General features: G+C 57.5%; 3 protein-coding genes across 11 annotated transcripts in view; 2 read left to right on the plus strand and 1 right to left on the minus strand.

The window, feature by feature from the left end:
* LOC149912003 (RANBP2-like and GRIP domain-containing protein 8) overlaps nt 1-1362 on the minus strand; it is a 31870-nt gene extending 30508 nt beyond the window's left edge. For all 7 annotated transcript variants that reach the window (XR_016462515.1, XR_016462516.1, XR_016462519.1 and 4 more), the window contains exon 1: nt 535-1362. The gene's annotated coding sequence lies outside the window, so the exon portion shown is untranslated. The remainder of the gene's footprint in view (nt 1-534) is intronic.
* Nucleotides 1363-2386: 1024 nt separating this feature from the next.
* On the plus strand, nt 2387-5092 carry LOC149912004 (uncharacterized). 2 transcript variants are annotated; one of them, XM_090132857.1, is made up of 4 exons: nt 2388-3315; nt 3414-3488; nt 3572-3810; nt 3909-5092. In XM_090132857.1, the coding sequence occupies exons 1-4, from the start codon at nt 2694-2696 to the stop codon at nt 3948-3950; spliced, it is 978 nt and encodes a 325-aa protein (XP_089988983.1). In that variant the 5' UTR covers nt 2388-2693; the 3' UTR covers nt 3951-5092. The 2 variants fall into 2 exon arrangements, with proteins under 2 accessions (XP_089988982.1, XP_089988983.1); XM_090132856.1 differs by having other exon boundaries at nt 2387-3315; nt 3572-5092.
* Nucleotides 5093-10698: 5606 nt separating this feature from the next.
* On the plus strand, nt 10699-13402 carry LOC149912005 (uncharacterized). Of its 2 annotated transcripts, XM_090132913.1 has the most exons (4): nt 10703-11520; nt 11619-11693; nt 11777-12015; nt 12114-13402. In XM_090132913.1, exons 1-4 carry the CDS (start codon nt 10899-10901, stop codon nt 12153-12155), a joined length of 978 nt encoding a protein of 325 aa, XP_089989039.1. In that variant the 5' UTR covers nt 10703-10898; the 3' UTR covers nt 12156-13402. The 2 variants fall into 2 exon arrangements, with proteins under 2 accessions (XP_089989038.1, XP_089989039.1); XM_090132912.1 differs by having other exon boundaries at nt 10699-11520; nt 11777-13402.
* The last annotated feature ends 213 nt before the right edge of the window (nt 13403-13615 follow it).

Raw genomic sequence — 13615 nt, forward strand, 5'->3', positions numbered from 1 at the left:
CTGCCCAAACAAAAAGCCTGCAGAGGGGCTCTCTCTAGGACACCTGTTGTCTCAGCACAGTTCACAGTTACTTACAATGCACACAGCACCTACAAAAGCATCACGCTCCAACAAGCAAGGAAAACAAATCCACCACGCTGCAAAGGGCCCCTAGCTCTCACTAGGTGACGCCTGCTCCGTGTACAGAGCACGCACAGAAACTGCACCTCAGCTCTTCCCCATTTATCCCCCCACCATTTCTACAGGCATTTAGAGGCACTAAATGTCTCTACATGGAAGGCTCGTGGAGAAGACAGGATGTACAGGAGATTTCTCACTTCTCTGGTGCGAGACACTGCTTCTCTAGATGAACAACATTTTTCAAACAAGCACCAACCAACCACTGTAACTAACAACTGAAATAGCATTTCCCCTGAAAAACAACAACAACAACAACAACAACAAAACAACAAAAGAACAGCCTGTCCAAAGACCTCTCCTCACACACTTGACAAAAAGGCCAGAACCATCATTCCATTTGCCAGGCTTACTCACAGAACAGCAGCCTTCCCTTCACCGTGCATCACGTGGACACAAACAGGCTGTTGGTGCACGGAAGGCAACTCCACCTGAGCATCTCACCACAGACGTTCTCTCCGCTCTGCTTTCCTGCAAAGATACAAGGAGAAAAGCCTCAGCTCATCCAAGCAACAACTGGAAACAACTCCAGAAAATTCTCCATTCCAAAGCAGTTCCTGGAGAGGTACAAAGGAGTCCGCCAAAGGGAACACGTGCTCACGCTGTGGCCTTCGGAGAAACACGCTGCCTTTGTGCTCCTGGTTCCTCAGGGCTCTTCTTCATCACCTTCTGGGTTTTCTTCTACAAATCTAGGCCCTACGACCTTCCTCCACCCCAAGATAAAGTCCAACACAGAGTTGCAGTGCAGAGACTGGATGCTGACAAGAGCACTAGAAGAGCAGAACAGGGGAAGAGCACGAACAGACAAGACTGAAATAAAGAAGAGCAGCAGAGAAGAAAAAGAAGAAAGGATGAGGGAAGAAAGAAGTGCAGAAGAAGAAAAGTGCAATAGAGAAAAAGATTGGATACAAGACAGCAAAGCAATGAGGAGATGAGCAGAAGAGGAGAAGAGCAGAAGAATAAAAGAGAGGATGAAGGTAAGAAAGACGTGCAGACGGGGAGAAGAGCAGAAAGGGAGATGAGCCAAGACAGCTAAGGCAGAAAAGCAGAAAGGGAGAGGAGCTGAAGAGGACAGAATACGGGTATGGCAGAAGTACAGAAGATGGGAAGAGAGGACACGGGTCAGTGAGAAGTGCAGAAATGAAACAGAACGGAAGGGAGGAAGAGAGCACAGAAGACAGAGAAGGAAAAGAGCAGTAAAGTAGAAGAGCAGAGAGTGGCCAGAACAGAAGAACCGTAGAGCGCAAGATGTGCAAAGAGGAAACAGTTAAGTCAGAAGAGCGGATGAGGAGAACAAGAGGAGAAGAGAGGATACGGGTAAGAAAGAAAAGCAGAAGAGGAGTACAGATGCAGGAAAGGAGTCAGGACACAAGGAAGAAAGAACAGCAGATGAGCAGCAAAAAGAGCATAACACTCAGGGAGAAGAGCTGAAGAGTAGATGAGGAAGAGAGCAGAAAGGGGAAGCACGGAAGAGGGAAGAGCAGAAAAGACGATGCTGTCTCTTCTGTCCTCACTAGCAATGCCCCAAGAGACAGCCAAAGCCAGGAGAAAAAGTCCACGGTTTAAAGTTAGTGATGTTCTTCGAGGCACAAAGGACCAGTTCACAGTAACAAGCTCGGCATACGCTGCACGGGCACTGACTCATTCCTGCACTGTTCTCAGCTAAACCAGGGCTGTCCCACAGAAATCCCTCCTTTTCATTGTTACCATAGGTCTAACTGGCCTACCACGGCCGCTGCCACTTTCAAGAACTCGTAACTAATGCTGGCACTTTACACAGTCTTGGGTGGTGACGACTGGAAATCGCTTGGACGGGAGGGGAAACCATCCCTGGGGTGAGAACTCACTGCAGGGATGGCAAATCCCCACTGGGACGGGCAGACCCTTGGCAAGGAAGAGCACTGGGCTGCCAAATGCCCATCGGGATGGTCACTGATCATCGGGATGGGAAACAACTGGCATGGGAAGGATGTTTGGGTACGAAAAGTCAAACCATCGCAAGCCTGGGGGAAAGGGGCTGACCCCAACGGTCACGGAACCCCCCTGGGGGGAGGGGCTCCCCCAACTGCCACTCTCCAGCTGTCATGGCAGGTAAGGCAGCAGGCTCCCCCTGCTCTGACACTCCATCTGACCCCAATGCCCCAGATCTCACCCCAGGGCCCCAGATCTCACCCCTTTGACCCCAGATCTCAACCCAGGGCCCCAGGACTCACCCCTTTGACCCCAGATCTCACCCCTGTGCCCCCAGATCGCACTCCAGGGCCCCAGATCTCACCCCTGTGCCCCCAGATCTCACCCCAGGGCCCCAGATCTCACACCCGTGACCCCAGATCGCACCCCAGCACACCAGATCCCACTCCTCTCACCCGGATCTCACCCCAGTGCCCCGGCTCTCAGCCCAGCGCCCCTTCTGGCATTTCCCCACAGAGAGATTCCCTCGACGAGCGCTGACGGTGCCTCTGACACCCGACGCCATTTTCGCTGATGCGACTGTGCCGCCACCGGACCCCGCCTGGATGCAGCCCACCGTCCGCGGACCGATGCCGGTACCACCCCAACCCTCCCCTGTCCCCACTGCCACCTACCTGGCACCTCAGGCCTCTGTCTGGCCTGGGGGACCAGGTGTCTGGGGACAGGCAGCACAGCTCCCACCTGGGGGGCTGCCCCCAACCCCGGCTCAGCTGCCACCTGGGGGCCTGACCCCAGCTGCGGGGCTGCACTTACCGGTGCTGCTGCTCCTACCTGGGGGGCTGCACCCAGCTGTGGCTCCCCCCACCGCCCCTGCTCCCTGCTCGGGACATCCCCTGCTGGCAGGGACGCTGCTGCCCCAGCAGCCCATGGGGCTGTGGCCTGGGGCCGTGCTCCTCCACGGGGAGCCCCCGCAGCCCGCAGGCACCTGCCTGCCGCAGGCCCCCGCCCGCCCCGGCCCCCCCCCCGTTCTTTTGCAGGTACCCTCCCTGCAGCAGCAGGTGCTCCCCGTGCCCTGCACCCTGCCTGACACCTGGGAGCCGCTGATGGAGCCCTTCCAAGATGCCGTGGTGCTCTCAGAGGACCGGGGGCACCCTGCGCCCACCGACGTGTGCCCCCATCCCGCCACGGCTCCGCTCACCTGCAGCGCTGCCACGCTGGAACCAGGCGGTGAGTTGAGGGGCTGCGGAGCGGGCGGCACGCTGTCCGCACCGGCTGGCTGTGGGAAAGCTGGCATTGCTCCACTGGGGATGTTCTTGCTTTTCCAGCAGTGACAACGAGCGCAGACACCCCGGAGGACATCGCGGACGACATCGATGAGCTCCTCACGTGGATCAACGAGGGTGAGTTTGGGGGCAGCACAACTGGCGGGGGGGTGTTCGGGAAAGCTGGCTTTGCCCCACTGGGGATTTTCTTCCTTTTCCAGAAGTGACGGCCAACACAGGCCTCCTGGACGACACCGCAGACATGGATGACCTGCTCACGTGGATCAACAACGGTGAGTTTGGGAGCAGCACAGCTGATGGAGGCCTGTCTGCGCTGAGTGGCCGTGGGAAAGCTGGCATTGCCCCACTGGGGATTTCTTCCCTTTTCCAGAAGAGAGACCCAGGACCAACAGTCTTGCCGACGATGTGGAAATTGACCATTTGCTCACCTGCATTGATGGTGAGTTTGTGGTCTGCAGAGATGGCGGGTCCGTGTCCACACCGAGCTGGCGTGGGAAGGCTGCCATCATTGTTCTGGGGGATGTTCTGCTTTTCCAGAAGCAGCGAGTGCTCCGGACAGCTGCAAAAGTGAAGAGCTGATGCAGTGCATCACAGCCACGGAGCAACTGAGCTCAGATGTCTCCAGCAGCTTCGACTCCTGCTCTTCCAACGCAGAGCTGCCTGACTCCCCCAGGGCCAGCCGGGAGCTCAGCAACGAGACAGATGCTGAATCTGGGCTCCGCATCAACTCGCGCCGGCAGAAGACAGCATCCCCAGAGCTGCCCGTGCCTACCCCCATGGCTGCCCCAGCACCTCCGGCGCCCAGCACTGCACACCTGATGGCAGAGGTGCAGCGGAGGCAGCCCCGGGTGATTCTCACCCGCCTCGCACTGCCAGACCCACGGGCTGCCCCAGCACCACCGTCGCCCTGCATGGCACACCTGATGGCAGAGATGCAGCGGAGGCAGCCCCGGGTGATTCTCACCCGCCTCGCACTGCCCCCCGGATGCATCTCCTGCCGGGTGGCGGCCAAACACCAGGGGGATGGCACTGAGACAGCCAAGCGCCCCGTGCCTCCTTTGCCGCAAACTGGACGGCTCCTGGAAGAGGCGCAGCAGGAACAGCCCCGCGTGGTTCTCACGCGCCTCGCACTGCCACCCGGATGCATCTCCTGCCGGCTGGCAGACAAGCACCACGGGGACAGCACCGAGCCACCCAGGTGAACAATGCCCGCCTGCACCACCACCAAACACAAGAGCAAAGGGCACAAGCAGCACGCTGGCAGCATCCCAGCCGCAAAGAGGAAGCTGCCGCGCTGCCAGGATGTTCCAGGCCACAAACATCGGCGCTAGGCAAAGCTGGCTGTGGCAGCACGGCGGCCAGCAGGAGCACTCAGGCTGGTTTCTTGGCACACTCCCGCTCCGGCCACTGTTGGGGTGTGATGGGCACCACTTGGTGCAGCAGGAGACGTGGCCGTAGCCGATGAATATGGCTCCCTGTAGCCCTGGGCTCCTCGCTGGCCCCCACGACACCCAGAGAGCAGCGGCAGCGTTCCAGGAGCACCAGCACCGGCCCCAGCCCTACCCTTCCAAAACTGCGCTGTCCACAAGCGGCGTCTTGGACTGGGGCAATGTGGGACTCTGAAGCTGATGGACCGCAAAAGTGTTGGACTGTCAAAGCTTTGGGCTGGGAAATGTTGCTTGGGGGGTGGGAAATGGTTGGGGGGTGGGAATGGCTGGGGGTGGGGAAGGGTTGGGGGTGGGAATTGCGAGTGGGAATGGGGGGGGGGGAGGGATGATTGAGGGTGGGAATTGCGGGTGGGAATGGCTGGGGGGAGGGAATGGATGGGGGTGGGAATTGCGGGTGGGAATTCTTGGGGTGGGAAATGGTTGGGGGTGGGCATTCTTGGGGCGGTGGGATCTTTTTGGAGTGGCAAATGAAATGGCTGTACTGTGATATTGTTGGGGTGGGAAATGACTGGGGTGAGAACTGGCTGCGGTGGGAGATGGCTGGCATCAAAAATTCTTGTACTCTGTAACTGCTGGCATTGGGGATGTGGGGAGGGGGAGGGAATTTTGTGGGGTGGCAATTCTGAGTGAGAAATTGTACTCTGCTACAATGTTACACTCCAAAATCGTTGGAAGTGGGAGGAAAGAATTACTGGGGTGGGAATTGGGGGGGCTGGGAAGTTTTTTGGAGGGGGAGGAAACTGTTGGTGGGAGGGAGCGGGGGGGTGAGAAATTGATCGGGGGGTGGGAAACTGATTAGAGGGTGGGAATTTTAGGGGGTGGGATCAGAAACTATTGTTAGGGTGGGAAATGGTTGGGAATATTGTCATTTATTTACTCTTTTGTACGTTTAACTATTAAATGGTTTGCATTCGCTTTGCTACAGCTCTGCCTGCAGTCGTTCATGCAGCACCAAAGCCCCCCCAGGCCTCCGTGCCCACCTCTGGGGATGTTGGGGTGGCCGCAGGGAGCCAAGAGCTGCAGCTCCTCCACACTGAACATCTCTAGCACAATCGCTGCTGTCATCATCTCTGTTGCCTTGTTTTGTTCCTGGGGAAGGAGATGGTCACGTACTGAGCAATGGGGGTGTTGAACTGGGGGCACTGGGCAGTACTGGTGGCACTGGGAGGTCCACTGCGGGGCACTGGGAGGCTAGTGAGGGCCGCACACAGCACTGGGGTGGCTCCAGGCAGCACTGGGGGGCACTGAGTTTGCACAAGGAGAGTCCAGACAATGCCGAGAGGCAATGGGACCTTACTGGGGAACTGCAAAGAGCACCAGGCGGCACCGGAGAGCTTTGGACGGCACTTGTGGGGTTGGAGGGGGCTCAAACAGAACCCAGGTGGCACATTTTAACTAACCTCACTAATTTCCTCTTCTCCAACATCTCACCCAAGGCATTCAACAAGCCCTTTTTTCCATCGGGGGAGACTTTCTCCTTGGGGCTGACCTTCCGCCCCCACGCCCCCTCCCCGTGCTGCCTGTCTCTCCCCTGGGCGCTATGTTCCACGCATTCCCACCCTGATGCTCTCACTCAGTGACACGTTTGTCACCCACACGCTCACCATGGGTCCTGAGGAGGGGTGGCGGGTGTCCAGTGAAAGCAACCCCAGTGACAGCTCTGGCCCCGAGCCCTAGAAGACACAGATCCTGGAAAACCACCCTCAGTGCTGCTTCATCTCATCACCTTGGCACTCCATTTGGGGGCTCTGAGGAAGCTAACTGCTTCCCCTGATGTTTCAAGCTGGTGCTACCCATGCCTGCTGATGATGCTTCACGCTCTGGCACAGCCGCCTGTAAAGCTTAAATCTGCTCTGCACCCTCGCTTAAAGTCACATCTTTTGCAACCAGTTCCAATACTCTCAGAAGTAGAAAACCAAAGGGACGTTCCAGTGGAACGGCACTAGCTCAAACACCTTCCCTCGCTGCTGCTCCCAGGACCCCCAGCACTCCTTTTGCCCCGCCTGCACAACGCTTCTTTCTCTGTCCGTGCGCTCCTGGCAACAGAAATTCCACCAACAGCCCTCAACAAAACTGCTCTCTTCCAAACACTCAGGGCATCTAACGAGCCCACGCGGCGGCTGCCAGAAGAGCAGCTTCTGGGAGAGACGGGGACACTGAAGGCAGTAAAGAAGAAAAGGGAAAAAAAAAGAGTCATTAAACAGCAACAAAACCTGAGAACATCCCCTCAGTTGGCTAGAGACTGCTCTGCAAGCACACACCTGCCTGCCACTGCTAACCAAGCAACCACCTCCCGGCCTTCGCTTCACAAGCAATCACCTGCCTGCCTGCCACTGCTTTGCAAGAACCCATCTGCCTGCCACTGCTTTGCAAGAACCCATCTGCCTGCCTTTGCTAAGCAAGCACACGTCTCCCTGCCTTTGCTTCACAGCCATGCACCTGCCTGCCTTTTCGAAGCAAGCATGCATCCATCTACCTGCCGTTCCATCATACGCACCTGCCTGCCTTTGCTATGCAAGCATGCACCTGCGTGCCTTTCCTAAGCAAGCAAGCACACCCATACCTGCCTTTGCCTCACAAGCACCTGCCCGCCTTCGCTTTCGATGCGTGCACATGCTTCCCTTTGCTCTGCAAGCACACACCAGCCTTTGCTTTGCACACACCTGCCTGCCTTTGCTTCTCAAGCACCTTCCATTCCAGGGCCTACAAAGACGTCTGTTCTCTCTTCATTACCAATGCCTCTGAGCACGCTGAAAACCAGGAGGAAGAGGCCATGATAGAAAGTCAGAGAGATTCCTGGAGCACAAGGGACCGTTTCACAGGAACAAGCTTCCCGCCGTCTACGGCGTCTACAATGTTCCACTCCTGTCAGCCAAGTCAGGGCTGCCCCACACACATAAGTCACTTTCATTGTTAACGCTCTCTCATTGCTAACTAACATCGTTAACTAGCAATAGGACTGGAGGGAATGGCCTCAATTTGTGCCAGGGCAGACTCAAGCTGGATGGTAGGAAATAGTGCATTTCCAAAAGTGTGGTCGGGCACTGCAAAGGGCTGCCCAGGGAGGTGGTGGAGTCACCCACCCTGCAGGTGTTCAAGGAACGGTTAGACGTTGTGTTGAGGGACATGGATTAGTGAGAGCTACTGATGATAGTTGGATGGTTGGACTGATGATCTCATAGGTCTCTTCCAACCTTGGCGATTCTAGGATTCTAACATCTTGCTAACTGGCCTACCGTGCCTGTTACCATCTTCCGAACCTGCTACTTCACGCTGGCAGACAAACTTCTCAGCTACTTTCCTCCCTGCCCCAATGGGAGGAAAGGCATCATCTCCACTTGACGGGCTGGAGCAGTAGCAAGGTGTACTTGTGAGTTTTTCAAGTCCCTTTTAATCCCCAGAGGGAAGAAAACTGCCCAAACAAAAAGCCTGCAGAGGGGCTCTCTCTAGGACACCTGTTGTCTCAGCACAGTTCACAGTTACTTACAATGCACACAGCACCTACAAAAGCATCACGCTCCAACAAGCAAGGAAAACAAATCCACCACGCTGCAAAGGGCCCCTAGCTCTCACTAGGTGACGCCTGCTCCGTGTACAGAGCACGCACAGAAACTGCACCTCAGCTCTTCCCCATTTATCCCCCCACCATTTCTACAGGCATTTAGAGGCACTAAATGTCTCTACATGGAAGGCTCGTGGAGAAGACAGGATGTACAGGAGATTTCTCACTTCTCTGGTGCGAGACACTGCTTCTCTAGATGAACAACATTTTTCAAACAAGCACCAACCAACCACTGTAACTAACAACTGAAATAGCATTTCCCCTGAAAAACAACAACAACAACAACAACAACAACAACAAAACAACAAAAGAACAGCCTGTCCAAAGACCTCTCCTCACACACTTGACAAAAAGGCCAGAACCATCATTCCATTTGCCAGGCTTACTCACAGAACAGCAGCCGTGCATCACGTGGACACAAACAGGCTGTTGGTGCACGGAAGGCAACTCCACCTGAGCATCTCACCACAGACGTTCTCTCCGCTCTGCTTTCCTGCAAAGATACAAGGAGAAAAGCCTCAGCTCATCCAAGCAACAACTGGAAACAACTCCAGAAAATTCTCCATTCCAAAGCAGTTCCTGGAGAGGTACAAAGGAGTCCGCCAAAGGGAACACGTGCTCACGCTGTGGCCTTCGGAGAAACACGCTGCCTTTGTGCTCCTGGTTCCTCAGGGCTCTTCTTCATCACCTTCTGGGTTTTCTTCTACAAATCTAGGCCCTACGACCTTCCTCCACCCCAAGATAAAGTCCAACACAGAGTTGCAGTGCAGAGACTGGATGCTGACAAGAGCACTAGAAGAGCAGAACAGGGGAAGAGCACGAACAGACAAGACTGAAATAAAGAAGAGCAGCAGAGAAGAAAAAGAAGAAAGGATGAGGGAAGAAAGAAGTGCAGAAGAAGAAAAGTGCAATAGAGAAAAAGATTGGATACAAGACAGCAAAGCAATGAGGAGATGAGCAGAAGAGGAGAAGAGCAGAAGAATAAAAGAGAGGATGAAGGTAAGAAAGACGTGCAGACGAGGAGAAGAGCAGAAAGGGAGATGAGCCAAGACAGCTAAGGCAGAAAAGCAGAAAGGGAGAGGAGCTGAAGAGGACAGAATACGGGTATGGCAGAAGTACAGAAGATGGGAAGAGAGGACACGGGTCAGTGAGAAGTGCAGAAATGAAACAGAACGGAAGGGAGGAAGAGAGCACAGAAGACAGAGAAGGAAAAGAGCAGTAAAGTAGAAGAGCAGAGAGTGGCCAGAACAGAAGAACCGTAGAGCGCAAGATGTGCAAAGAGGAAACAGTTAAGTCAGAAGAGCGGATGAGGAGAACAAGAGGAGAAGAGAGGATACGGGTAAGAAAGAAAAGCAGAAGAGGAGTACAGATGCAGGAAAGGAGTCAGGACACAAGGAAGAAAGAACAGCAGATGAGCAGCAAAAAGAGCATAACACTCAGGGAGAAGAGCTGAAGAGTAGATGAGGAAGAGAGCAGAAAGGGGAAGCACGGAAGAGGGAAGAGCAGAAAAGACGATGCTGTCTCTTCTGTCCTCACTAGCAATGCCCCAAGAGACAGCCAAAGCCAGGAGAAAAAGTCCACGGTTTAAAGTTAGTGATGTTCTTCGAGGCACAAAGGACCAGTTCACAGTAACAAGCTCGGCATACGCTGCACGGGCACTGACTCATTCCTGCACTGTTCTCAGCTAAACCAGGGCTGTCCCACAGAAATCCCTCCTTTTCATTGTTACCATAGGTCTAACTGGCCTACCACGGCCGCTGCCACTTTCAAGAACTCGTAACTAATGCTGGCACTTTACACAGTCTTGGGTGGTGACGACTGGAAATCGCTTGGACGGGAGGGGAAACCATCCCTGGGGTGAGAACTCACTGCAGGGATGGCAAATCCCCACTGGGACGGGCAGACCCTTGGCAAGGAAGAGCACTGGGCTGCCAAATGCCCATCGGGATGGTCACTGATCATCGGGATGGGAAACAACTGGCATGGGAAGGATGTTTGGGTACGAAAAGTCAAACCATCGCAAGCCTGGGGGAAAGGGGCTGACCCCAACGGTCACGGAACCCCCCTGGGGGGAGGGGCTCCCCCAACTGCCACTCTCCAGCTGTCATGGCAGGTAAGGCAGCAGGCTCCCCCTGCTCTGACACTCCATCTGACCCCAATGCCCCAGATCTCACCCCAGGGCCCCAGATCTCACCCCTTTGACCCCAGATCTCAACCCAGGGCCCCAGGACTCACCCCTTTGACCCCAGATCTCACCCCTGTGCCCCCAGATCTCACCCCAGGGCCCCAGATCTCACCCCAGGGCCCCAGATCTCACACCCGTGACCCCAGATCGCACCCCAGCACACCAGATCCCACTCCTCTCACCCGGATCTCACCCCAGTGCCCTGGCTCTCAGCCCAGCGCCCCTTCTGGCATTTCCCCACAGAGAGATTCCCTCGACGAGCGCTGACGGTGCCTCTGACACCCGACGCCATTTTCGCTGATGCGACTGTGCCGCCACCGGACCCCGCCTGGATGCAGCCCACCGTCCGCGGACCGATGCCGGTACCACCCCAACCCTCCCCTGTCCCCACTGCCACCTACCTGGCACCTCAGGCCTCTGTCTGGCCTGGGGGACCAGGTGTCTGGGGACAGGCAGCACAGCTCCCACCTGGGGGGCTGCCCCCAACCCCGGCTCAGCTGCCACCTGGGGGCCTGACCCCAGCTGCGGGGCTGCACTTACCGGTGCTGCTGCTCCTACCTGGGGGGCTGCACCCAGCTGTGGCTCCCCCCACCGCCCCTGCTCCCTGCTCGGGACATCCCCTGCTGGCAGGGACGCTGCTGCCCCAGCAGCCCATGGGGCTGTGGCCTGGGGCCGTGCTCCTCCACGGGGAGCCCCCGCAGCCCGCAGGCACCTGCCTGCCGCAGGCCCCCGCCCGCCCCGGCCCCCCCCCCGTTCTTTTGCAGGTACCCTCCCTGCAGCAGCAGGTGCTCCCCGTGCCCTGCACCCTGCCTGACACCTGGGAGCCGCTGATGGAGCCCTTCCAAGATGCCGTGGTGCTCTCAGAGGACCGGGGGCACCCTGCGCCCACCGACGTGTGCCCCCATCCCGCCACGGCTCCGCTCACCTGCAGCGCTGCCACGCTGGAACCAGGCGGTGAGTTGAGGGGCTGCGGAGCGGGCGGCACGCTGTCCGCACCGGCTGGCTGTGGGAAAGCTGGCATTGCTCCACTGGGGATGTTCTTGCTTTTCCAGCAGTGACAACGAGCGCAGACACCCCGGAGGACATCGCGGACGACATCGATGAGCTCCTCACGTGGATCAACGAGGGTGAGTTTGGGGGCAGCACAACTGGCGGGGGGGTGTTCGGGAAAGCTGGCTTTGCCCCACTGGGGATTTTCTTCCTTTTCCAGAAGTGACGGCCAACACAGGCCTCCTGGACGACACCGCAGACATGGATGACCTGCTCACGTGGATCAACAACGGTGAGTTTGGGAGCAGCACAGCTGATGGAGGCCTGTCTGCGCTGAGTGGCCGTGGGAAAGCTGGCATTGCCCCACTGGGGATTTCTTCCCTTTTCCAGAAGAGAGACCCAGGACCAACAGTCTTGCCGACGATGTGGAAATTGACCATTTGCTCACCTGCATTGATGGTGAGTTTGTGGTCTGCAGAGATGGCGGGTCCGTGTCCACACCGAGCTGGCGTGGGAAGGCTGCCATCATTGTTCTGGGGGATGTTCTGCTTTTCCAGAAGCAGCGAGTGCTCCGGACAGCTGCAAAAGTGAAGAGCTGATGCAGTGCATCACAGCCACGGAGCAACTGAGCTCAGATGTCTCCAGCAGCTTCGACTCCTGCTCTTCCAACGCAGAGCTGCCTGACTCCCCCAGGGCCAGCCGGGAGCTCAGCAACGAGACAGATGCTGAATCTGGGCTCCGCACCAACTCGCTCCGGCAGAAGACAGCATCCCCGGAGCTGCCCGTGCCGACCCCCATGGCTGCCCCAGCACCTCCGGCGCCCAGCACTGCACACCTGATGGCAGAGGTGCAGCGGAGGCAGCCCCGGGTGATTCTCACCCGCCTCGCACTGCCAAACCCACGGGCTGCCCCAGCACCACCGTCGCCCTGCACGGCACACCTGATGGCAGAGGTGCAGCGGAGGCAGCCCCGGGTGATTCTCACCCGCCTCGCACTGCCAGACCCACGGGCTGCCCCAGCACCACCGTCGCCCTGCATGGCACACCTGATGGCAGAGATGCAGCGGAGGCAGCCCCGGGTGATTCTCACCCGCCTCGCACTGCCCCCCGGATGCATCTCCTGCCAGGTGGCGGCCAAACACCAGGGGGATGGCACTGAGACAGCCAAGCGCCCCGTGCCTCCTTTGCCGCAAACTGGACGGCTCCTGGAAGAGGCGCAGCAGGAACAGCCCCGCGTGGTTCTCACGCGCCTCGCACTGCCACCCGGATGCATCTCCTGCCGGCTGGCAGACAAGCACCACGGGGACAGCACCGAGCCACCCAGGTGAACAATGCCCGCCTGCACCACCACCAAACACAAGAGCAAAGGGCACAAGCAGCACGCTGGCAGCATCCCAGCCGCAAAGAGGAAGCTGCCGCGCTGCCAGGATGTTCCAGGCCACAAACATCGGCGCTAGGCAAAGCTGGCTGTGGCAGCACGGCGGCCAGCAGGAGCACTCAGGCTGGTTTCTTGGCACACTCCCGCTCCGGCCACTGTTGGGGTGTGATGGGCACCACTTGGTGCAGCAGGAGACGTGGCCGTAGCCGATGAATATGGCTCCCTGTAGCCCTGGGCTCCTCGCTGGCCCCCACGACACCCAGAGAGCAGCGGCAGCGTTCCAGGAGCACCAGCACCGGCCCCAGCCCTACCCTTCCAAAACTGCGCTGTCCACAAGCGGCGTCTTGGACTGGGGCAATGTGGGACTCTGAAGCTGATGGACCGCAAAAGTGTTGGACTGTCAAAGCTTTGGGCTGGGAAATGTTGCTTGGGGGGTGGGAAATGGTTGGGGGGTGGGAATGGCTGGGGGTGGGGAAGGGTTGGGGGTGGGAATTGCGAGTGGGAATGGGGGGGGGGGAGGGATGATTGCGGGTGGGAATTGCGGGTGGGAATGGCTGGGGGGAGGGAATGGATGGGGGTGGGAATTGCGGGTGGGAATTCTTGGGGTGGGAAATGGTTGGGGGTGGGCATTCTTGGGGCGGTGGGATCTTTTTGGAGTGGCAAATGAAATGGCTGTACTGTG

Source organism: Phasianus colchicus, unplaced genomic scaffold (assembly GCF_987193195.1).
Source record: "Phasianus colchicus unplaced genomic scaffold, bPhaCol1.hap1.1 HAP1_SCAFFOLD_48, whole genome shotgun sequence".
NCBI classification, from domain to species: domain Eukaryota; kingdom Metazoa; phylum Chordata; class Aves; order Galliformes; family Phasianidae; genus Phasianus; species Phasianus colchicus.